Source organism: Urocitellus parryii, chromosome 1 (assembly GCF_045843805.1).
Source record: "Urocitellus parryii isolate mUroPar1 chromosome 1, mUroPar1.hap1, whole genome shotgun sequence".
NCBI lineage: Eukaryota > Metazoa > Chordata > Mammalia > Rodentia > Sciuridae > Urocitellus > Urocitellus parryii.
In genome coordinates this window covers 1,671,331-1,696,304 of record NC_135531.1, presented here as the reverse complement: position 1 = coordinate 1,696,304, position 24,974 = coordinate 1,671,331, and the positions used below count along the sequence as shown (strand labels likewise).

The window sequence follows — 24,974 nt, the reverse complement described above, 5'->3', positions numbered from 1 at the left end:
TGACATCCTGTGGCTGGCTCCTAGAGCCATGACTTCCAGATTCGTAGCAGAAGCCAACACTTTCAGGCCTTAGGAGTATTTTTCACCTGGGCACTGGGACTGGCTATGAGAAGCAGCTGCAGATCTGGTTGCAAGATGTCTCCACCCAGGCCCAGTGAGCCCAGAGTGGGCCACTCTGGCTGCCAGCCGTGGTGGAGGGTGCCAGGCCTAAAGAGCTATAGAGGGTTCTAGCCACAGGGCATCACCCCTGCTGCACCTGGGAATCTGCTTGGGGTCCAGGACCACCTGACCAGAGCTGGGGAGAGCTGGAGTGGCTTGCACCTGCAGGGGTGCTCCAGAGGCTCCCTCCTGACCCACCCACCCTGAAGCCCTTGCCACCCTCAGGGTCTGCAGCAGACAGCTTTCCTGCATGCACTCATAGCTCTAGATTGAGCACAGAAAAAGAGCTGGCCACAGCAGCCTAGCAGGGGCCTGACTGCAGTCAGCGCACCACAAAATGCTCACTGAAGGTGCTGGGTCATGCCAGGTAGAGCACAGTGGGACCCGGGGGAAGCCGAAATATCAAAGGTCTTAGGCGCTCTGCATTGGACCACTACTAAGCAAAGGCCTAGCTGGATAACACCTGCCCGCCTCACCAAATATGCTCCTAAACACAGGCCTGACCAGAGTCACAGTACCGTCCCACGGCACCACTCCTGGTGTACTTCCAGGTACCTGGTCATATTCACTGACACCTGTCCTCCTCACCACTCCTTCTCTAGATCCAGGCACCTGGTCATATTCACTGACACCTGTCCTCCTCACCACTCCTGCTGTAGATCCACACACCTGGTCATACTCACTGACACCTGTCCTCCTCACCACTCCTGCTGTAGATCCAGGCACCTGCTCATACTCACTGACACTTGACCTCCTCACCACTCCTGCTGTAGATCCAGGCACCTGGTCATATTCACTGACACCTGTCCTCCTCACCACTCCTGCTCCAGATCCACACACCTGCTCATACTCACTGACACCTGCCCTCCTCACCACTCCAGCTATAGATCCACACACCTGGTCATACTCACTGACACCTGTCCTCCTCACCACTCCTGCTCTAGATCCAGGCACCTGGTCATACTCACTGTCACCTGTCCTCCTCACCACTCCTGCTCTAGATCCAGGCACCTGGTCATACACACTGACACCTGTCCTCCTCACCACTCCTGCTCCAGATCCACACACCTGCTCATACTCACTGACACCTGTCCTCCTCACCACTCCTGCTCTAGATCCAGGCACCTGGCCATACTCACTGACACCTACCCTCCTCACCACTCCTGCTCTAGATCCAGGCACCTGGTCATACTCACTGACACCTGCCCTCCTCACCACTCCTGCTCTAGATCCACACACCTGGTCATACTCACTGACACCTGTCCTCCTCACCACTCCTGCTCTAGATCCAGGCACCTGGTCATACTCACTGACACCTGTCCTCCTCACCACTCCTGCTCTAGATCCAGGCACCTGGTCATACTCACTGACACCTGTCCTCCTCACCACTCCTGCTCTAGATCCACACACCTGGTCATACTCACTGACACCTGTCCTCCTCACCACTCCTGCTCTAGATCCAGGTACCTGGTCATACTCACTGACACCTGTCCTCCTCACCACTCCTTCTCTAGATCCAGGCACCTGGTCATATTCACTGACACCTGTCCTCCTCACCACTCCTGCTCCAGATCCACACACCTGCTCATACTCACTGACACCTGCCCTCCTCACCACTCCAGCTATAGATCCACACACCTGGCCATACTCACTGACACCTACCCTCCTCACCACTCCTGCTCTAGATCCAGGCACCTGGTCATACTCACTGACACCTGCCCTCCTCACCACTCCTGCTCTAGATCCACACACCTGGTCATACTCACTGACACCTGTCCTCCTCACCACTCCTGCTGTAGATCCAGGCACCTGGTCATATTCACTGACACCTGTCCTCCTCACCACTCCTGCTCCAGATCCACACACCTGCTCATACTCACTGACACCTGCCCTCCTCACCACTCCAGCTATAGATCCACACACCTGGTCATACTCACTGACACCTGTCCTCCTCACCACTCCTGCTCTAGATCCAGGCACCTGGTCATACTCACTGTCACCTGTCCTCCTCACCACTCCTGCTCTAGATCCAGGCACCTGGTCATACACACTGACACCTGTCCTCCTCACCACTCCTGCTCCAGATCCACACACCTGCTCATACTCACTGACACCTGTCCTCCTCACCACTCCTGCTCTAGATCCAGGCACCTGGCCATACTCACTGACACCTACCCTCCTCACCACTCCTGCTCTAGATCCAGGCACCTGGTCATACTCACTGACACCTGCCCTCCTCACCACTCCTGCTCTAGATCCACACACCTGGTCATACTCACTGACACCTGTCCTCCTCACCACTCCTGCTCTAGATCCAGGCACCTGGTCATACTCACTGACACCTGTCCTCCTCACCACTCCTGCTGTAGATCCACACACCTGGTCATACTCACTGACACCTGTCCTCCTCACCACTCCTGCTCTAGATCCAGGCACCTGGTCATACTCACTGACACCTGTCCTCCTCTCCACTCCTGCTCTAGATCCAGGCACCTGGTCAGACTCACTGACACCTGCCCTCCTCTCCACTCCTGCTGTAGATCCAGGCACCTGGTCATACTCACTGACACCTAACCCTCCTCACCACTCCTGCTCTAGATCCAGGCACCTGGCCATACTCACTGACACCTACCCTCCTCACCACTCCTGCTCTAGATCCAGGCACCTGGTCATACTCACTGACACCTGCCCTCCTCACCACTCCTGCTCTAGATCCAGGCACCTGGTCATACTCACTGACACCTTCCCTCCTCATCACTCCTGATCTAGGTACATGCACCTGGTCATACTCACTTACACCTGTCCTTCTCACCACTCCTGCTCTAGATCCAGGCACCTGGTCATAGTCACTGATACCTGTCCTCCTCACCACTCCTGCTCTAGGTCCAGGCACCAGGTCATACTCACTGACACCTTCCCTCCTCATCACTCCTGATCTAGGTACATGCACCTGGTCATACTCACTTACACCTGTCCTTCTCACCACTCCCTGCTCTAGGTCCAGGCACCAGGTCATACTCACTGACACCTGCCCTCCTCACCACTCCTGCTCTAGATCCATGTACCTGGTCATACTCACTGACACCTTCCCTCCTCATCACTCCTGATCTAGATCCACACACCAGGTCATACTCATTGACACCTGCCCTCCTCATCCCCTGCTCTAGATCCACACACCTGGTCATACTCACTGACAGTGGCCATCCTCACCACTCCTGCTTTAGATCCAGGCACCTGGTCATAGTCACTGATACCTGTCCTCCTCACCACTCCTGCTCTAGGTCCCAGGCACCAGGTCATACTCAGTGACACCACCTCCTCACCACTCCTGTTCTAGATCCAGGGACCTGGTCATATTCACTGACACTTGACCTCCTCACCACTCCTGCTCTAGATCCAGGTACCTGGTCATACTCACTGACACCTTCCCTCCTCATCACTCCTGATCTAGATCCATGCACCAGGTCGTACTCATTGACACCTGCCCTCCTCACCCCCCTGCTCTAGATCCACACACCTGGTCATACTCACTGACAGTGGCCATCCTCACCACTCCTGCTCTAGATCCAGGCACCTGGTCATAGTCACTGACACCTGTCCCTCCTCACCACTCCTGCTCTAGATCCAGGCACCTGGTCATACTCACTGACACCTGTCCTCCTCACCACTCCTGTTCTAGATCCAGGTACCTGGTCATACTCACTGACACCTGCCCTCCTCACCACTCCTGCTCTAGATACAGGTACCTGGTCATACTCACTGACAGCTGTCCTCCTCACCACTCCTGCTCTAGATACAGGTACCTGGTCATATCACTGACACCTGTCCTTCTCACCACTCCTGCTCTAGATCCAGTCACCCTGTCATACTCACTGACACCTGCTCTCCTCACCACTCCTGCTCTAGATCTAGGTACCTGGTCATAGTCACTGACACCTGTCCTAATCACCACTCTGGCTCTAGATCCACATACCTGGTCATGCTCACTGACACCTACCCTCCTCTCCACTCCTGCTCTAGATCCAGGCACCTGGTCATACTCACTGACACCTGCCCTCCTCACCACTCCTGCTCTAGATCCACATACCTGGTCAAACTCACTGACACCTACCCTCCTCTCCACTCCTGCTCTAGATCCAGGCACCTGGTCATACTCACTGACACCTACCCTTTTCTCCACTCCTGCTCCAGATCCACACACCTGGTCATACTCACTGTCACCTGTCCTCCTCTCCACTCCTGCTCTAGATCCACGCACCTGGTCATACTCACTGAGACCTGCCCTCCTTACCACTCCTTCTTAGATCCAGGCTCCTGGTCATACTCACTGACCCCTGCACTCCTCACCACTGCTGCTGTAGATCCAGGCACCTGGTCATACTCACTGACACCTGTCCTCCTCACCACTCCTTCTCTAGATCCAGGTACCTGGTCATACTCACTGACACCTGTCCTCCTCACCACTCCTGCTCTGGATCCACACACCTGGTCATATTCACTGTCACCTGTCCTCCTCACCCCCCTGCTCTAGATCCACACACCTGGTCATACTCACTGACACCTGTTCTCATCACCACTCCTGCTGTAGATCCACACACCTGGTCATATTCACTGACACCTGTCCTCCTCACCACTCCTGCTCTAGATCCACGCACCTGGTCATACTCACTGTCACCTGCCCTCCTCTCCACTCCTGATCTAGATCCACGCACCAGGTCATACTCACTGACACCTGCCCTCCTCACCACTCCTGCTCTAGATCCAGGCACCTGGTCATACTCACTGACACCTGTCCTCCTCTCAACTCCTGCTCTCGATCCAGGCACCTGGTCATACCTACTGACACCTAACCCTCCTCACCACTCCTGCTCCAGATCCACACACCTGGTCATACTCACTGAACCCTACCCTCCTCACCACTCCTGCTCTAGATCCACGCACCTGGTCATACCTACTGACACCTGTCCTCCTCTCAACTCCTGCTCTCGATCCACGCACCTGGTCATACCTACTGACACCTAACCCTCCTCACCACTCTTGCTCTAGATCCAGGCACCTGGTCATACTCACTGATACCTGTCCTCCTCACCACTCCTGCTCTAGATCCAGGCACCTGGTCATACTCACTGACACCTACCCTCCTCACCACTCCTGCTCTAGATCTACACACCTGGTCATACTCACACCTGTTCTCCTCTCAACTCCTGCTCTCGATCCAGGCACCTGGTCATACCTACTGACACCTAACCCTCCTCACCACTCCTGCTCCAGATCCACACACCTGGTCATACTCACTGACACCTACCCTCCTCACCACTCCTGCTCTAGATCCACACACCTGGTCATACCTACTGACACCTGTCCTCCTCTCAACTCCTGCTCTCGATCCACGCACCTGGTCATACCTACTGACACCTAACCCTCCTCACCACTCTTGCTCTAGATCCACACACCTGGTCATACCTACTGACACCTAACCCTCCTCACCACTCCTGCTCCAGATCCACACACCTGGTCATACTCACTGACACCTACCCTCCTCACCACTCCTGCTCTAGATCCACACACCTGGTCATACCTACTGACACCTGTCCTCCTCTCAACTCCTGCTCTCGATCCACACACCTGGTCATACCTACTGACACCTAACCCTCCTCACCTCTCCTGCTCTAGATCCAGGCACCTGGTCATACTCACTGACACCTGTCCTCCTCACCACTCCTGCTCTAGATGCACACACCTGGTCATACTCACTGTCACCTGTCCTCCTCACCCCTCCTGCTCTAGATCCAGGCACCTGGTCATACTCACTGACACCTACCCTCCTCACCACTCCTGCTCTAGATGCACACACCTGGTCATACTCACTGTCACCTGCCCTCCTCACCCCTCCTGCTCTAGATCCAGGCACCTGGTCATACTCACTGACACCTGCCCTCCTCACCACTCCTGCTCTAGATACAGGTACCTGGTCATACTCACTGACACCTACCCTCCTCACCACTCCTGCTCTAGATGCACACACCTGCTCATACTCACTGACACCTGCCCTCCTCACCCCTCCTGCTCTAGATCCAGGCACCTGGTCATACTCACTGACACCTGCCCTCCTCACCACTCCTGCTCTAGATCCAGGCACCTGGTCATACTCACTGACACCTACCCTCCTCACCACTCCTGCTCTAGATGCACACACCTGGTCATACTCACTGTCACCTGTCCTCCTCACCCCTCCTGCTCTAGATCCAGGCACCTGGTCATACTCACTGACACCTGCCCTCCTCACCCCTCCTGCTCTAGATCCACACATCTCTCTGACACTTCCATTGCCTCTCTCTTTGACAGGTGTCTGCAATGACTACACCCGGTTACTCTCCGCCAGTTTGGGTGTTCTCTTGTCAGTTTTTTTGGTTTTTGCTTCAGGATGATTTTTTTAATTGTTTTGCTTCAGTGGTTTACTTTTGTAAAAGGGGGTCCGGATGATGCACTCTGGGCTTGTTTGTGTGCATGGACAGCCCTTTGAGGTTGGCATGGGGTCTGTGGGGGTGGGGGGTGTAAGAAAGCCTGCCTGGGTGCAGGAGGGTCCCTGGGCCCTGCGGGAAGAGCAGGCAGCCTGGCAGCTGCCCTGGGTCTCCTCCCACTTCGAGTTTGTAATTCCATCTGTCATCTGGCCTCCTCTGCCCTCTTTTGCAGATGCAAATCTGGTAACATAGTCTGGTCCCACACCCATAGATGCATTACCAGCTCCCATCCCCCTGACTCCCAAGAGAGGCCCATGTGGAAGTTGGATGTGATTAGCCTCCACGTCGCCCTGGCCTGGGCCATCATCTCGTGTTGCTCACCTGCTCTTCTCTGGTCCTGAGGGCATGGTTTGGGGGCTGGCACAGAAAGAGGCTTTTGGGAATGAGCTCAGTCGGGGAAGGGCAGGGAACACATGCTGGGGAACGTTTGTGTACGTTCCTCCTGCCTGGAGTTGCAGACTGGTAGGAGAGGGGTACAGGGTGCACACCAAGTACAGAACATACTTGGAGTACAAGACACACACCTGGGTGGGTGCAGGACATACCCCTGAGGTTCAGGACACACACCTGGGTGCAGGACACACACCTGAGGTGCAGGACACACACCTGAGGTGCTGGACATGCACCTGAGGTTCAGGACACACACCTGGATGCAGGACACACACCTGGATGCAGGACACACATCTGAGGTGCAGGACACACACCTGAGGTGTGGACACACACCTGAGGTTCAGGACACACACCTGGGTGCAGAACATACACCTGGGTGCAGGACACACACCTGAGGTGCAGGACACACACCTGAGGTGCTGGACACACATCTGAGGTCAGACACACAGCTGAAGTGCAGGACACACACCTGAGGTTCCAGACACACACCTGGGTACAGGACACACACCTGGGTGCAGGACACGCACCTGGGTGTAGGACATACACCTGAGGTTCCGGACACACACCTGGGTACAGGACACACACCTGGGTGCAGGACACGCACCTGGGTGCAGGACATACACCTGAGGTTCCGGACACACACCTGGGTACAGGACACACACCTGGGTTCAGGACACACACCTGGGTACAGGACACACACCTGAGTTTCAGGACACGCACCTGGGTGCAGGACACACACCTGAGGTGCTGGACATGCACCTGGGTGCAGGACACGTACCTGGGTACAGGACACACACCTGGGTGCAGGACACGTACCTGGGTACAGGACACACACCAGAGTTTCAGGACACACACTTGGGTACAGGACACACACCTGAGTTTCAGGACACGTACCTGGATGCAGGACGCACACCAGGAAAGGCAGGGAGGATGCCACTTGGGTCCAGCAGCATAGGGGGCCAGTGGGCAGGGGTGCAGGGGAAGGCTGTGGCCTCAGGCTCGGGCTGGAGAGGGCACCTCTGCATGCCAGAACGGAGAGCCTTGGGGGTCTTCACACAGCCACACTTAGGGTCTCTATTCTTGTTTAAACAGCAAAACAATGTTTTATCAGGTTTCTATGTGTTCCTGGTAATACGACCAGATGCACACCTGGCAGAGCCCGGTCACGGTCATGGGCTTGCCGTCTGCACGCTGTCTGCTCCTGTCCCAAGCCTTCTGAGAACCTCAGGTGGGACAGTCCACCCTGCAGGCACTACTCTGACGTCAGCCACTCTGTCAGGCCCAGGCTCCCAGGGCTGAGGTTCAAGAGGCAGCTTTCCACACCCCAATGGCTCCTGTCCTCTATCAACCCTGGACTTTTCCGACCCCTGCCCAGGGCCCTGCAGCCTGTGCCGACACCGTGTCCCTCGTGGAAGCCAGGCTCCCTGTGACCACTCCTCCTCCGTGTAGCTGGCCAGATTCCCAAGCCCAGCTGTCTGAAACACCCTGGCTCTCTATCCCGAGTGCAGCGTGGGTGGGAGTCCTCAGTGGGAAGTCTTTTGTAGAGTGGGCAAGGCCAGGTGCCCAGGGCTGCCCACAAGAGCCTGGCCCAGATCCCTGTGTCTCCCTGCTCTTTCCTGTTTGGAACCCATCCTCAGCCTGCCATCTGCTCACCATCTTGTGGGTTCTACTGCAGGAGAGTGGCCAGAGCCTGTCTGGTGGGTCCAGCCCTGGACTGTCCTGGTGCAGTGCTGTCCACAGGGGCCTGCATCTGCTGCGTTTCCTCTTCCATCCAGGTGAAACCCAGCGCCCACCCTCTGACGGGCTTTAACTTACTGCCTGATGCTGTCACCTCACACCTGTCTGTCCCAGTGGGAGGAACCATGTGAGGAGCCAGTTTGTCCTCCTCATGTGGGACAGATTTGAAGGCTGGGTGGTTGAGGCTCAGATGACCACCTCAAATGCATGGTCACTGGCCGTAGGGCGAACCCTGGAGGAATGTGGGGACCCCTGGGTTTCAGACTTCAGGTCAAGTTCTAGCAAAGCTTCCAAATGACCTTGTCTCCTCATCCACCCCTGCTCCGGCCCCCGGAAGTCCTCCATTTTGGAATGACCTGGTGCCTCCAGGGAGCATCTCCACCCAGCATGGCCATATTGTTCTCAGGAGGAGCAGGCTGGGGGACCCGCCCTGGCCAGTCTGCAGCCCGGCCGCTGAGCCTCACCTGGGTTGCTCTGTGTTGGGGATTGGTGCACCTTGAGCTGGTAGGAGCTGCACCCTGCCCCATCTCAGGGCCAAGAGATATGGCCAAGCCTTGGCCATGCTGGCTCAGGGTGCTCCTGCCTGGAAGGGCCTGTGAACGTCGAGGTTCTGAGGCGAGCTTGGTGCTGACCCCAGACATTGCGTGCTGGTGTGGAGGATCACACTCTGTAGGGCTCGGTGTCCTGTTCTCAGTGCCTGTCAGCCTGTGGCACTGCTCCTCAGGGCTGGAACTGACCAGGTGCCACCCAGGGGACCCACAGTCTCCACAGTGGGGGCTCCACCCTCACATGTGCTGGAGTCTCCTTCCTGTGGCTGGGCACCTGTGAGAGGCAAAGTGACCTTCTTCTCTCCTTCCTCCCCAGCAACATGGCTGACAGCAAGGCCAAGCCTGCCAAAGCAGCCAACAGGACACCCCCCAAGTCCCCAGGGGACCCTGCCAGGGACAAGGCGACCAAGAGGCTGTCACTGGAATCAGAGGGCGCCAGCGAGGGGGCGGCCGCTGCCCCAGAGCTCAGTGCGCTGGAGGAGGCCTTCCGGCGGTTCGCGGTCCATGGGGACACCCGGGCCACTGGGAAGGAGATGCACGGCAAGAACTGGTCCAAGCTGTGCAAGGACTGTCATGTGATTGACGGGAAGAACGTGACCGTCACAGATGTGGACATCGTCTTCAGTAAGATCAAGTAAGTGCACCGGGACCGAGAGGGAGCCCAGCTGCGCAGCCTCCAGAGCGCGGCTCCTGACCCACCACCCCGGGCCCCACCCGTCCTATGGTGGGGGCTTGGATGTGGCCTCTGGGGCATCTGGCCCTGGAGCGGGGTGAACTCTGCTCCGGGTCACAAACAGCTGCTGCACATTGAGTGAGGACAACTCAGATGGGGCTCAGGCCAGCCAGCCCTGTCCTCCAGGGGTGACAGCAGCCCACAGCCGGAAGCCGTGGTGCTCCCTCCTGTGACTTGGCAGGGAAGTTGAGCTGGTGGTCAGAGAGCCCCCGGCGGCTGTGCAGACAGCATATGCGCACCGTGCTGCGTGCTCCGTGTGCTCCACGTGCGTACGCATGTGTGGGCGTGTGCGTCTGGTGCGCACCCTTTCAGGACGCTGGGAAGTGTGCCGAGGCGCCTTGCCCCTTCCCCTTTCCTTGGGCATCTCTGAGGCACCTGGACGACGGCTGGCTGCCACCTCCCCACTGCCACCCCCTAGGGAGAGCGGCATGCCCTGGCCACCCTCCTGCCCTGCACAGGTCCAGCCTGGACCAGCGCGTCTGCTTCAGGTAGTCTGTGTCCAGCCGAGGGTCCTCCTCCCACCTCCCACTTTGCTGCCCTCCCTCCTGCCGGCCTTGATGACTGAGGCAGGGTTGTCAGACCCCGGGGTCCTGCTGGGTGGCCCTGTGGGTCTCCGTGGGTGCTGCTGGCTGGGACTGCCCTCCAGCTCTGGGTGGATGCTGAGGGCTTCACATGCCCAGTGCTCAGTGGCTATGCTGCTGTTTCCTGCCTCTGCTGGGAGGAGCAGTGGGCAGGGCAGGGTGCGTGTGGTCCAGCTGGTAGCTCCGGGGCTTCCCCAACTAGGAGGCCTGGCTGGGTGGGTCGTTGGCTCATGCCCCTGTGAGAAAAGATGGAGCTGGTCACATTTGCCACCATTGCTCTGGGCCCGGGGACACGGGGACTCTGCTCCAGCACTAGGCTAGGGTTGGAGGGGAAAGGCCAACTGGGGATCGTATGGCCCAAGGCCCAGGTCCCCAGAAAGGGGCTCCATGGCCATTAGTTCCGCCAGCCCCAGTGCCAGCCTGGCCTTTCCCTGTGTTCCTGGGATTCTGGGGTCTCTGTAGAGGAGGGGCACCTCTGAGTCAGCGTGAATCTGGATGAGCTTCCTGGGTCTACAGCCCATGGTGGTGGTCTGGGAGCAGTGGACAGTCATGCCAGAGGGGCCATGAAACCCACTCAAATGGGTCTCCAAACCCTTACAGTGGACTGGCCTCCTTCCAGTCTCCCCCAGCTCCAGGGGCTGCACAGGACAATCTGACCCAGAAGGAGAAGCTGGTAAAGCACCAGCCTCCTCGTGGAGACTGGGAGCCCACCTGGTGAGCAGGTCTCTCTGATGGGAGTCGAGGCTGGGGTTCCTGCCCACCCTCCTCCATGGCAGCTCAGGCTTGTTTCCTCCTGGGGTCTGGTGGTCTGGGGCCAGGATGTGAGGAGGCTGTGGCAGCTCCTGGACCTGTGGTCATTCTGCCCTGCCACCCACCAGGGAGCCTCTGGTCCAGCCCCACCTTCCCAGACCCCGACTTCTACTCTGGCCACAGTCCCACTCACTGCCTCCAGGCCTAGGCCTACCCTCTGACGGCACCAGCCCCAGAGGCACCAGCCCTGCTTGGGAAGGCCTCACTGGGACCCCCTGTGCATCCTGGACAGCAGCCCCTGTGCTTCTCCCAACTCTCTTTTTTGGGGGGGGGGAGGTACCAGAGATTGAACTCAGGGGCACTTGACCACTGAGGCACATCCCAGCCCTATTTTGCATTTTATTTAGAGACAGGTCTCACTCAGTTGCTTAGTGCCTCACTTTTGCTAAGGCTGGCTGTGATCTCGCGATCCCCCTGCCTCAGCCTCCTGAGCCGCTGGGATGACAGGCGTGCACCACTGTGCCCGGCCTCTTCTCCCAGCTCTTGCTTCTGCACGGGTCCTGTGCACCAGGTGGCTGTGGCAGCACTGGCTGGGGCCTCACTGCTGTCCACTGCTACCTCCAGAGGTGGGGGCAGGGAGAACCTGGGAGGTAGGACCACAGGTGGGAGCTGATTCTTCCGTGGGACAAGCCAGGAAGGCCAGGGTCTTGGGGACAGCTCAGAAGGACCCAGAGGCATGCTTGTCCTGGTGCAGCCAGTTTCAGCCCCCAGGCCCCCCAGCTGCCCACAGCTGCAGCTCCTTTGAGGCCGATCTGGGTGCTCGGTGCTTGCTGCCCCCTGGTTCCCTCGGATCCCAGCAAGGCCAGGGGACAGGCTCCCCACGAGCCTCAGCTGGGGAGACTTCCCTGGGCTCTTGGGCTCCTGTGTTTCCTGGGGCTTGTCATGGGCTTGGGTCTGTCTGTTCCCTGGAGGCAACATGTGGCCTCCTGGTAGCAACTGGACTTGCCAGTTGGGTTTGAGTGGACGGTCCCAGGCAGGGATAGGCAGGTCCTGGTCACCAAGTCTGCTCTGGCAGGTGGGCTAGCTGTGGGCAAGGGCACTGACCTGGACTGTGCCCAGATGATCTGGGGCTAGGGCCTCTGGCACAGGCACGGCCCTCATCCTGTGCCCAGAGCTCTTGCTTGGCTAAGTGGCTGTGCCGTGATGCCAGCCCAGGGAGGGACGGGGTCAGCTGTGAAGAGGGGCAGCTGCCTCCTGTGGGGCTGGCTGTGGCTGGAGCGCCCAGCCAGGCCAGGCAGGGCTGGCTCCTGCGCACGGCGAGGCCCTGTCCCCAGTGCTCCTCCACTGGCAGCTGTCTTTTGAAGCCCCCCTCCGCTCCCCCAGGCCCTGCAGCCTGCTCCGGCCTGGACTGTGGATGTGCGAGAACCGCTCGGGGCAGGCCAGCCGGCCCACGGTGCTCCACTCATGTGCCCTCTGGTGTCTTCAGTGAGCCCAGCGTGTCCAGGGTAGTCGGGAGCAGACCCAGGAGCAAGGAGGCCGGAGATGTGCTCAGGGGGCAGCTTCCAGGTGGCTAGGTGAGAGGTGGGAAGCAGTGGCCTTTCCAGGGGCGTCCAGTCCTTCTGTGGGAAACTGCCTCCTGGCTGCTGCCCATGTGCCCACACGCGGGCAGGGAGCGTGGCCGCCTCCCAGGGGTGGCCAGGGTGCTTGTGCCTCATTCCTTGGAAAGGGCTCCAGAGGCTGGGCATGGCCACCCCGTGTGAAGGGACATGCAGCCTTCCTGCCCCTGGGGCCACTTCAGACTGAGGCTGGGCCCTACTCCAAGGCATGTCCCACGCTGCCATAGACCCCAGGCTGCCCAGGGAACTCAGGGTGCCCCTGCCCTGGGGGTCAGGGTCTGGGGATATGGCCAGATGCAGCCCAAGCCCAGAGAGTGCCGAGGTCCCAACATGGCCCCAGGTGGCTGGGCGGTCAGTGCGCAGGGCCCGTGGGCACACTGTGTGCCTCCATAGCTGGTTCAGCAGACAGGGGGCCAGGATCAGAGCTGGCTAGGCCCAGGGCTCTGGCTCCCTATCTGCCTGAGGATCATGGGGTCTCCCTCAGGGTGCTGCCCACCCTGGGACTGTCCTTCCCACGTGCAGCCTGGATTCTGCTGGGTATCTGTGGCCTGGGCCTACCAAGTAGGTCCCTGTCCCTCTATCAGGCAGGTCCCCTCCCCTCCCAGGGTGCAGGACCGAGAGACCTAAACTCTCTCCCTGAACTTGGGGAGAGGGAGACTGGCCTGGCAGGGTTGTGGGGGGACAGCAAGGCCAGGGGGAAGAATGTCCTGGGACAGGGTGTTGGGGTCTTGCAGAAAGGCTGGAGAAGTGGGGTCAGGGGATGGCCAGGGTTTCCCCGGAAATCACGGGGTGCTGACAGGCTGTGTGTGCTGGGCACTGAGAAGTGGTGTCCACAGCCCTCCAGGGCAGCCGGGAGCTTTCACCTCCAGGGCTTGGGGACCCCAGGAAGCCCTTAGGTACCGCCAGGAAGTTGCTGGCTGACAGGGCTTGGGAGAGAAAAAGTCCACTATTTCTGTTTTCAGGGCAGGTTGCCATGGCTCCGCGGGCGTGGCGCCAGCTGGGGTATCTGCAGCCTTTGTTTGGGTCCCTGTCGCCATGGCAGCGCTTGTTTGTTTTGATGTTACTATGTGTTAAATTTTAAACAAGTGTCTCTCAGCTCTCTGCCAGCTTTATTGAAGACGACTGTTAACCTAGACGCCCTCCTGCCCAGAGCTGGCTGGCCTGACTCTCAATGGTTAATGGAGACCTCAGGCAGGCCCAGGGTGGGGTCCTTGGGCCCTGAGGCACGGACCACAGGTCTGTGTGTGCCTGCTGTGCCTGGGCAGGGTGCGTGGGAGCCAAAGGGTCTGCTGCCACCTGCCTTGAACACCGTGCTGCCAGGAGGGGAGGCCTAGGGCCAGAGGGAGGCCGAGGGCCAGACTTGTTGACTGGGTGTGTGGCCTGCCATCAGGGCTCACCACTTCCCACCCACACCCACGTGGGGGCTGTGTGATGGCCAGTTGGCCCTCTGTAGGGCCAGTGCCCACTGCAGAGAGCAGGGTCGGGCCCCAAGGGCTTGCTGGCTGCCGCTAGGATGGGTAGCTGCCTGATGCCAACCCTCTGCCGTGGCCAGTTGGACCTAAAGGACATCGTCCGAAGTCTGCAGACAGCTGGGCCCAGGCCCCAGGAGAGCCCCCGCCAGGTGTGTGGCAGGAGGGGCAGAGGCTGGGTGCTCTCCGTATGCCCACACGTCCCGGAAAGCCAGGAGACACCGGCCCTGCTCACCTCTGCACCCACCCTGGGGCGCCCTTCCTCCGGCTCTGGGCCTGGGGAGCAGGCAGGGCTGACACAGACACCTGTCCCAAGGGAGGGTGAGCACAGGGCCTGGGGCCAGACCCAGGATCTGGGTTCCAGGAGCGTGGCCTCCCTTCCCATGGCTGCGCCGCCCTCTAGAGGCCACCTGTGGCAGTGCAGAGCCAGCCCGTGGCTTCTCCCTGAGGGGAGGCACCACAGTCCTGAGGGGCGGGGGCACTGGAAAAGTCATGTGCAGCATATTTGGCTCAGGGTCTGTGGGCTGGTGGTCCTGTGCCCTGGTGAGTCAAAGAGGAGGGAATGGGGCAATCTGGGGACAAGTGTCCACCTTACCTTGTAAACCAGCTGGACAGTGCATGCAGGCCATGTAAGGAATGGCCTTCCCCAGACACCCAGAATTGTCAGTGTGTGCATCTCAGGCCCCCCGAGGTCATGGGGGGCCTGACGGCGGCAGAGCCCCAGGCCTCCTGGCAGAGCGGGCCCCTGTGCCCAGGCCTGGTCAGAACCTTGAAGGCGCCAGGCACAGGGGCCAGGAGGCACTTTAAGGATGGCTATTTCCTCTTCCGAGGGAGGTGACAACGTTCTGGACCCAGGCCACCCCTGGAGGCGGGTTGCAGATGGCTGGTGGTCAGATCTCTGGAACTTGAGCAGCCCCAGTACAGCCCGGCCCAGTGGCCTGGGGGTCCTGGAGGGACCTCAGCAGGGTCATGGCCTGACCTCTTGGCTGGTGGATGGTTTCACTGGTCAGCTGAGCCTGAGTGAGGTGCAAGAAGGCTCTGGTTTCCTAGATGCGGTGTGTGTGAGGTGCCCTCACAGGCTGCTGACACCCAGGCCCTTCCAGGTCACCTCCCTGCCCCTGAGGGGCTTCCTAAGTGGTCTGGCTGTTGTGGTCACCTGGAGACCCTGGAGAGCTCTGATCCAGCCTCAGCCTCAGCCTCAGCCTCATCTTGGTATGGATCTTGGGGCTGGGTCCTGGGGGAGGCAGGGGCAGTCAGTGGGCATGGGGGAGCCCTGGGCCAGTGCTTGGGCTGCTCCACAGTCTAGCAGAAGTGTGGGCAGCTTCCAAATCCGGTCCACCCAAGCCCTGAAGAAGCCCCAGGTAGGGTCCACCCCAGCCCAGGGCCAGGGGCCATGTCCTGGAGCTTCATGCCTGCATGACCAGCATTCTGGCTCCGACCCTCGAAAGTGCAGGGGCAGCTCTGCCCTGACCACAGCCCACTCTCTCCCGGGAGTGGCATCTGGCTGGTGAACCCCTCCTCAGAGGTCCCTGGGGGATCCAAACTGTCACAGAGCCAGGGAGCCCAGGAGCACCAGCAGCCTTCTCTGAACCCAAAATTATCTCTGATCATCCATCCATCCCTGTAGAGAGGGGTCCTCTCACAAAGGGGTCTGTGGAAGGGGCTGGGGGCTTTGCATATGCCCAGAGCTGGAGGGTGGGCCCTGGAGGTGCAGGCCTCTGAGCTCAGTATTGGCCCAAGCGAGGTTCCTGCAGCCCCTGCCAGGCCGCCTGTCAGCCTGGGACACGCAGGCAGGCCACTGGAGCCTGTGTGTGAGCAGAGGCCACATCCCGCTGGGCTGGCTTTGGAGCAGGGGAGCCCGAGCTCCGGGGAGCCCCGCAGTCCCAGGGCTCTGCAAAACAGGCTCACTGTGTCCAGAGAGCCCTGGAGTGACAGGCATTGTGTTCCTAGACTCACTGGGGTCCCCTGGGGACAGCTCTGTGAGCCTGGGGGCCGAGACGGGGGCTCCCTCTCCTCAGCAGCACTGTGGGGCTCCTGGTGCAGCAGAGCAGGCATCCAGCCCCATCTGAATGTGGCCTCTGATGGGGGCCCCCAGCCCCCGCCCGCCCCCCGTGACTCGTGCTGGTGGCGCCTGGTGCGGTGGCCACCCGCAGAGGGCTGTGTGCCTCAGTGGTAGGTCACCAGGCCTGGCATTCACATGTCCCCCCAGCAGGGCAGTGAGCAGGAGACAAGAGTGGCTTTGACAGCCCGGGACAAACAGAGAGGCCCCCAGGGCCCAGAGAGGACAGTAAGGCTGTCAGACCCAGGCACTGGGTTGCAGGGTCCAGCAGCCCAGGGCGGCTGGTTCAGCCAATACCACAGGGGACAGCTGGCACATGCAAGCTGTGAGCTTCTGGGGGCTCTGGCCTCCCCACACGACACCACTGAGCCCCTTTCCCCAGAAGATAGTTCTAGAATGTGTTGGGGGGCACAGTCCCGTTGTGGGGTCTCAGTGATCCTCCCTGGAGAGGCATAAGGTCCTGGCTACAGGATCTGGGGGCTCCCCCTCATCTCCCCCCTCAAGTTCAGCTCTTTTCTTGACCTGAGGGTGTCGGATCCAGATGTCCCAGGTTTTCAGGGAAGAGTGTGCGCGCTCCAGGCTCTGGAAGACGCGGGTTCTGTGGGAGCCACGCGGAGGCGTCTCCATGTCCAGCTCCTCAGCCTGGCCACTTGGGGTCCAGTGTCCCTGTGGGCATCACCCATTGGGTGTCCACATGCCACAGTGTATTTGCAAGGCCAGTGTGGAAGGACATTTGGGTTTTTAGATTTGAGTGATTGTGACTAAAACTGTGACAGCATTCACATGGGGCCAGGTGAGAGCCAAATCTTCATCTCTCGGGGGCCAGAACCTAGGGATGGGGCTGTGGGACCCATGGTGCTCACCTGTGCAGCACCCCCAGACCCCAGTGCTGTACCTGGCCCTTCCTGCAGGCAGGCCCCTGCACACTGGGCATCTGTGCAGCCCCGGCTTTCCCCGTGGAGGGCGGAGGGCAACACTCCTGGCTTGATAGACATCTGTGTCTCTGGGGCGGTTTGATATTTGGATACATGGCCCACTTTTTGACACTGATTTCTTTTTCATACTGTTGAGTGTTAAGAGATCTCTGCATGTTCAGGTGTGAGTCCTTTGTTGGGTTTGTGTTTTGCAAACATTTTCTCCCAGTCTGTGGCTGCCTTTCCTTAATGGTGTCTTTCAAAGAGGTCAACTTTTAGACTTTGGACCAAGTGCAGCCCACTCTTGTTTCATTAATGCAGCGTGTGCAGTTATTTCTGGGAAACCTGAGAAACTGACTCACGCATCCTCCCCCCAGTGTGCCGAGTTTCAGGGGCACTGGGATGTGTCTGAGTGGACACATGTGGGGCCAGGTGTGGGTCGGAGGGATCTGGTATGTGCAGGCCTTGCCGTCCTCCTGGCTGGCCTCATCCCCAGTCCTGGGGGACTGTGCACTCAGTTCTGCGACTTGGTTCTCAGTTTTTAAACCATTCTGACTGTGCTAGGTCCCCTCTCACCCTTGCCAGTGTTCACTGTCCGTTGTCTCTTGGGCCCTGGACATTTGGGGCTGGTAAGTGGGCAGCCAGAGTTGCTTGGCCCCTCCAGGCGGCCTGTTTCTGGCTGGTGTACTAGTATTCCCCAGTGCCTTACAGGGTCCTCTGCAGACCTCAGCCTCACCCAGAGTTCAGACATTGAAAAACTCACTCATTTGGATTAGTTGGGACAGATCCTATCAAAGTTGAAAAATGTTTTTAAAGCAAAATTCTAAGGTAAAGAAAACTTTGGAACATTTTCAAGTTGCCTGGATGCCCTCCTGAGGGAGGAGGTGGTGAAATTGTGGGATAGGTTTGGGCACACTGTGTCTGGACACATCATGGCTCTGGCTGTTCTAACCTAGAGCCACCAGCTGGCTGACGGTACCCCATGAGGGCAGGGGAAACGGGGGACCCAGGGAAGGGCCTGGGTGCAGGTATGGGTTGGGGAGGCGACTCCGCCGGCCACCACCGAGTGTTGCCGGGCTCCTTCTGGGCGGCTGGCTGCTGGTGGCTGTGTGCAGTGCTCGTTGCCCGTGGCCACTGCGTGGCGCGGGTTGCCAAACAGCACGGCGTGGGGACGCACGCTGGCTGGGCAGGGGCCGTCTTGGGGGTGTCTGCTCCCATGCTTATGGGGCCCGCATCCACAGGGGGAAGTCCTGCCGGACCATCACCTTCGAGCAGTTCCAGGAGGCGCTGGAGGAGCTGGCCAAGAAGCGATTCAAGGACAAGAGCAGCGAGGAGGCGGTTCGCGAGGTGCACAGGCTCATTGAGGGCCGTTCGCCCGTCATCTCAGGGGTCACGGTGAGCAGGACTGGGTCTGGCTGGGCGGGGCCTGGTGTGGGCGGGGCCTGGTGTGGGCGGGGCCCGGGGTTCCCGCAGCCCCTGTTCTCGGGTGGCCACTGGTTGCAGTTAGAGGCGTGCCACCCTCGAACATCGGGCAGTTTGAAGGACTGCCAGATCCGTCACCCCCCACCCAGGACTGAGCTGGCGCAGGGGAGGTGGATGTGTCCAGACCTCGGCCCCGCTGAGTGACCGGCCAGTGGCTGTCCTCAACTGCCTCCTTGCTGAGCTCGCATTAACGCTCTTCTCCCCACTTTCCCCCTGCAGAAAGCCGTGTCCTCGCCCACCGTGTCGCGGCTCACGGACACGACCAAGTTTACGGGCTCCCACAAGGAGCGCTTCGACCCATCGGGCAAGGGCAAGGGCAAGGCTGGCCGCGTGGACCTGGTGGATGAGTCAGGCTACGTGCCTGGCTATAAGCACGCAGGCACCTATGACCAGAAGGTGCAGGGGGGCAAGTAGCTGCACGACACCCTGGACGCTGGGGACGCGTGAGGCGCGTGCCCGACTGGCACCCCGTCCCACTTCATCACATTCCTTTGCACACTGGGCAGGACTCGTGGACCTTGGCCTTGCCTGCTGGGAAGGGGACACCCAGGCTACCTCCTGCCCGGCAACACCTCTCAGACCCAGGTTTGGGTCCTGATTCACTGACCCTTCCTAACACAGTTGTCTCGTCCAGAACTGGGAAGTGGATGGTCCTTTTCAAATGGTCTCCCAGGACTGTGCCACACTGGATACCTGCTTGCAGGGAAAGGGGCATTCTGGGAGCTGTTAGGTGTGGGAACAAGTGGGGTAGACCCTGTCGGAGGCCCTGCTGACCTTCTGACACCTTCTAGGAGCCTCTGAGGCAGTAGGAGTTAACCAACTAACCAACAGCACAAATGAAACCGCTACCCCAGCAGGACACAGGCAGTGTCCGAGGCGCCCCACTAGCAGGGGCCACAGCCCTTCATGCTGTCCTGGCAGGGCGTGTGGCAGGCCACACATGCAGTGCCTGTGGACAGGTCTGTGCTGAGGGCAGTGTGAGAGGCAGGCCCAGGAGCCACAGCAGAACCTTGGGCTGCCCAGGGCGTGGCCTGGGAGTGAAGTGGGCAGTCCCTCCCCTTTGCTGTCCTAGCAGTGATGAGCCATGGTGACCGCTTGTGCTTAGAGTGGTCCAGGGGGCTCAGCTCGCCCTGCTGTGTCACCAGCCAGACTGGGACATGTGTGGTGCAGAGCCCACGCGGTGGCCTCGGTGCAAGGGCGGGCCTCTCCGGGCTTCTTGCGTGGCTGTGCTGGCTCCGCCCAGCTTTGCTTGCAGCCTCCCTCAGGGAGGGTCTAGGCAGCGTGCTCAGCTCCCGGTCCTCCCGACACCCCAAGGCAGGACACCAAGCCTTCAGAGCCAGTGGCATTTGCTGGGGTTTCCTTTTCTGCCATGGGCAGCTGAGTGCACAGGGCCAGTGCAGAGCTGGCCCAGGACCCTGCCCACCCACACCACAGGCCGCCACGGGCAGCCCCTCCTCAGCATGGTGCAGGCACAGGGACTGAGCGTTCCTGTGCCATGCTGAGGCTAAGAGGCGTGCGCCACGACTGTCACCAGGGCCCACAGCAACCCGCGGGGCTGTCGTCCTGGAAAGAGCCCATGGCAGCCTGGGGAAATGCTTCCAAGAACCTGCTTGTTCTTGGCCACCGACTGTCCGGATGGCTGTTCAGGGGGACTCTCAGCCCAGCCCACAGCACAGGCAGACAGTAAGGCCCTCTTCCCGCCATGGCAGGTGGACATGCCACCCACCACTCCTGAGCCTGAAGAGTGCCCAGTCACAGCTGCAGCCCCGTGGAGGCCAGACCCCAGCCCCTGAGCAGAGCAGAGACCTCGGGTCCCAGCTGAAGGCTCCCCGAGTCCCCCAACACCAATGGCCTCCATGGAGGATGGGTGGCCCCAGCAGACAGCACCCTTCCGAGGTCCTGGGAGACCAGGTGCCTGGCACGGATGACAAGGGGAACTGGGTCTGAGGCTTGGGGACTCCCTGTGGGTGTCATCTCGCTGGTCTGGGGAGAAGCTGCCAGGTGCCCAACCCCAGCCCAGCATTCCAGACTTGAAGCTGGTCTTTTGTGTGAAGAGATTAGAGGCCAAAACAACGTGGGCAGTGTTGGACACCAGCTCTGTGCACTACCCCACAGCCCTGTATTCAGACCAGCAGCAGTATTCATCAGTGGTCTCCCCAGACCCCCAGTCCCAGGGCCCCGGAACACCCACCCCCTCCTGGCTCTTGCCCTCTCCAGCACCCCTGGTTCCCAGGGGCCCCCGTGGCTGGCCGTCTCTTGGTCTGAGGCTGCTCTTCTCCCTTTCTTCTGCCTGTGAAGCTGAGTTCCCCTCATCATGGCAACAGTCCCTACAGGCACGTGCCCTGGGCCAGGGTAGAGGGATGGGGCGGGGGGCACCCAACGGGTCCTGTGCCACATTATCAGGTATGGATGCTCCCTCGGACCCCACAGTCTGTGTGGAGCACCAGGACACTGTCTGCTGGTCAGTGGGTCACTGTCGGACAAGAACGACTCTGACCAAGTGGTGGGCTGGCCTGCTGCAGGAACACACAGGAAGTTGGACCCACGCAGAAGCAGCCATCTCAGTGCCATCCTCAAGGGACCTCAATCCCTCGTGACTGGGCACCCTGTCCACGCAGCCCACACCTCATGATATCACTGCCCAGAACTGGACAGAGAAGCACAGACTGGCGGGGCCACAGGTCCCAGGCTGCAGAGTGCCAGCCCCGGCCAGCTCTGGCTCCTGAAGGTGCGCCCTTGCCAGGCCAAGTCCTCTCACTTCTCATGAGAACTGGAGAATGCATTCCTGGTCACCATAACGAATCCTTGGGTTTTACTGAAGAAAAACCTTGGTGGCCCTCCACATCCTAGCCTGATATGCCCTCGGGCTTGTGCAGGAGAGCCAATGCGCCAGGCTGTCCCATCACATGGTACTCGTGGCACACAGCACTGCATCAGACGAGTGGTTCCCATTTTGTCCCCAACAGGTTCCAAGGGCTTCCTCGGACACACGTGGGTAAGGACCATACCCTCCTCTGGTCAGTTTCAAACTGTAGCTTTGAAACACACCCTCCCTTCCCACCTGTGTCCCTAGCAAGGAAAGGGCAGTAAAAACCAACCCAGGAAACTTTAAAACTGGGCACGGAACCTGTGCGCCCCGCACGCAGAGCGGGCTGGGACTCTGCACAAAGTGGTGCGTTTCCTCAGTCTCTGGACGCCCGCCGTGAGCTGTGGGCAGGTCCTGCCTGTGTCGCATGGTCTCTCAGTGCCAGTAACTTTACTAACCACGGTTCACAGGGGCAGACACATCTGTAGGTGAAACTGCACAGCATGCAACCCCAGACACGGGGACACGTTCTGTCAGGAGGTGACTCCCAGGAGACAAGGACAGGTTCTCAGGTGACATTCTGTCGGGAGGTAACATCCAGGAGACAGGGATGAATTATAAGGAGACACTGGTGACAAGTCAGGTTCTGTCAGGTGACACCCAAGAGAGGGGCAGGTTGTCGAGGTGGACAGAGCTGACGGAGTGTCACTCTCAGGGAAGGAGGCGTAGGAGCGTGGTGGGGAACGCTGATCCTAGCAGAGGCGTCTTTACTTCTGTTTACTGCTCTAGGGTAAGCACCTAGTAAGTGCTCTGTAAGGGTCGTAGTGGTTAGCTCTACCAAAATCAAAGTTCAAGTGATGTTTAAAAATATTATAGCAAAAGAAATATATTTATACTGGAGTATTTTTACACCTTTGATATCCTTGGTCTTATGTTTGAGGGTAGACGACAATGACAGCAGATGCAGGGACATTTTGAAAAGGCACCTTAGTGGTTCAATCTGCATGATTCCTGCCACCCCCCACCTGTTTGTCACCCCTCCAGGGTCTGAGTGGCTGGCAGCTTGGGGCAGGCACTGGGCAGCCTGGGTGGCTGCAGCTGCCTCCCACGGCCACACGGTGCGCTCAGTACTGGCCACAGCTGCTCTGGCACCGTGGCAGGACTGGAGGGAGTGTGGCTGGAGGGTGCCAGGGCTTGGACACCTATAGCATTTACACCTGTCCCTTTACAGGGAAGCGTGTCTGCCTGTCGGCTACTTCCTCCCAGGGCTCACTCAAGCCCGCTGCTCCTCTGCCCTGCAGCGCCTGCCACATGAGGACAACCTGTTGTCACTGCTCAGTACAATAAGGGTGACAACTCAGCTCTACTGTGAAGTTATCGAGAGGCCAGACGTCCATAAACACTGTACTGCTACCCTCCCTCCACTGGCTGACCACTGAGGAGTCGGTGAGCTCTGTGTTTCAGGGCATGACCTGTCCCTGGGACGGGATGGAGTCGGGCGGGACAGGCCTTCTTATGTTAACCATCCCTCTTCCTTTAGACCTCTTAACAACTAAACCAAGCCAAACGACAAAGGAAACTTGCACAACCTAAAAGAAACTTGAAAGGGATAATATACTACTAGTTTGTACTAAGTTTTTTCAAGAAATGGAAACAAATTTATGTATATATATGCAATATATTTTTACACGATTTTATTAACGTTAAGGAGAACCGAGCGTATCACTTTATCAGTGTGATGGGTAATGTTGGTGTCTGGGTGTTCCGACTCAGAAAGGCTCTTCTGCTGATGTCTAAATCACACTCACCAGGAAGGTCTCTGGGGTCCCGAGGCCCTGCTGTCCCTCCCACAGAGCGTAAGGCACCATGTCACCTGTTGGACTTGCTTTTGTGGCCCGGCCTGTAAATTTTTAGTGAAACAGCTCCTGTCTGTCTGCACATTTCTCCTGTGTGTGTGCTGTCTGTCGTAGCATCCTGTGTCATTGGTAAAGTGATGAATAAAGGTGTTACAACATGGGTCTCCTGCCTTCCTCAGAGTGCACACTGCCTGTGCTAGCGCCACCTCCTGGCAAAGTGGGCCTGACATTCTAACCCTAACATCCACCCCAGGGAACACCCCAGAGAGACTGCAGAGGGGCAGGAGGATCCTCTGCGCTGCATGCACAGCACACAGGCCCTGGGTTACCGTTACCCAAGGGAGCCTTTTGCTTCCTGGCTGGGGCTGAGCACGCAAGGGCAGGTGAACAGCCAGCCGTCTATCACCACCAACCACCCAGCTACCTCCAAACTGGGCACGACATCATCAGCAGGATGCCACAAAACCCAAACCGACCTGGAACACTAGCCCAACAAAACAGCTTCCAAAGAGGATAAAGGCATTTTTAGTTAACAAAAGAGGTTTTGCCACCATTAGACACAAAGGAAATTCTAAAGCACAAAGAGTCACCCAAGCAATATCTGGGATGTGAAGAGAGCAGAACAAAGAGAATAAACAGGCCAGTAATTCAAATCTCAGTGACCATACGAAGACTTCCTGTGAAACTAAACATGTCCAGCAAATACTTGGGGAGCCCGGGGTGGGAGGCGGCAGGGTGCTGAGGAGAGGAGCAGGCGCAGCCTAGAGTCCGCACACCTTCCACCAGAGGCGAGGAGGCAGAGGGTAAGGCACAGCCTGCTTGGCAGCTGCTGGGACGTGGCACCGCAGCTGGACCTCTCCTCCCCACACCCCTCACCTTGTGTGGCAAGGTCTTGCTTGAACAAGGGGCTATCCCCACATCTGCCACCGTGACACAACTTCAAAGGCTGAAGCCACTGAAATGCCATCGAAAATATAAATGTTATGCCTGAAAATTAAGAGCATGAGGGCCAATTCCTAGGCCACCAAGGAGCAGCAGAAAGCCTGCACGCCCGACTGGGTGGTAGCTGCCTGCCCCGTTGGAAACCCGCAGCGGCTGACAGGTGCATCGAGTTCTCACCCACACAGGCCCACCTGGGGTCAGTGAGGGGTCTTTTCAACAAGAATGTTCTCCCTGTCCTTGTGATGTGGCTTCCAAGGTCCCTGAGGACAAGGCAGCTGTCAAACGGCCCACAGCCTCTCTCTGCTCAGCTCTGACAAGACACACCCCAGTTCTCAAAGACTGCTGCTAGTCACGGGGCTGGATTCTCTGTGAAAACACTTCAGTAAAGTGCCTCACTAGTCCAAGTTGTCC

General features: G+C 58.9%; 1 protein-coding gene across 3 annotated transcripts in view; it reads left to right on the top strand.

Annotated features, from left to right (window-relative positions):
- The window catches only part of Tppp (tubulin polymerization promoting protein), a 27,744-nt gene extending 3,997 nt beyond the window's left edge, over window positions 1-23,747 (top strand). For all 3 annotated transcript variants that reach the window (XM_077799927.1, XM_077799928.1, XM_077799929.1), the window contains exons 2-4: window positions 9,672-9,989; window positions 18,719-18,872; window positions 19,179-23,747. In XM_077799927.1, coding sequence (XP_077656053.1) covers window positions 9,672-9,989; window positions 18,719-18,872; window positions 19,179-19,373 — 667 coding nt within the window. In that variant the 3' untranslated portion in view covers window positions 19,374-23,747. The remainder of the gene's footprint in view (window positions 1-9,671; window positions 9,990-18,718; window positions 18,873-19,178) is intronic.
- Window positions 23,748-24,974: the final 1,227 nt, after the last annotated feature.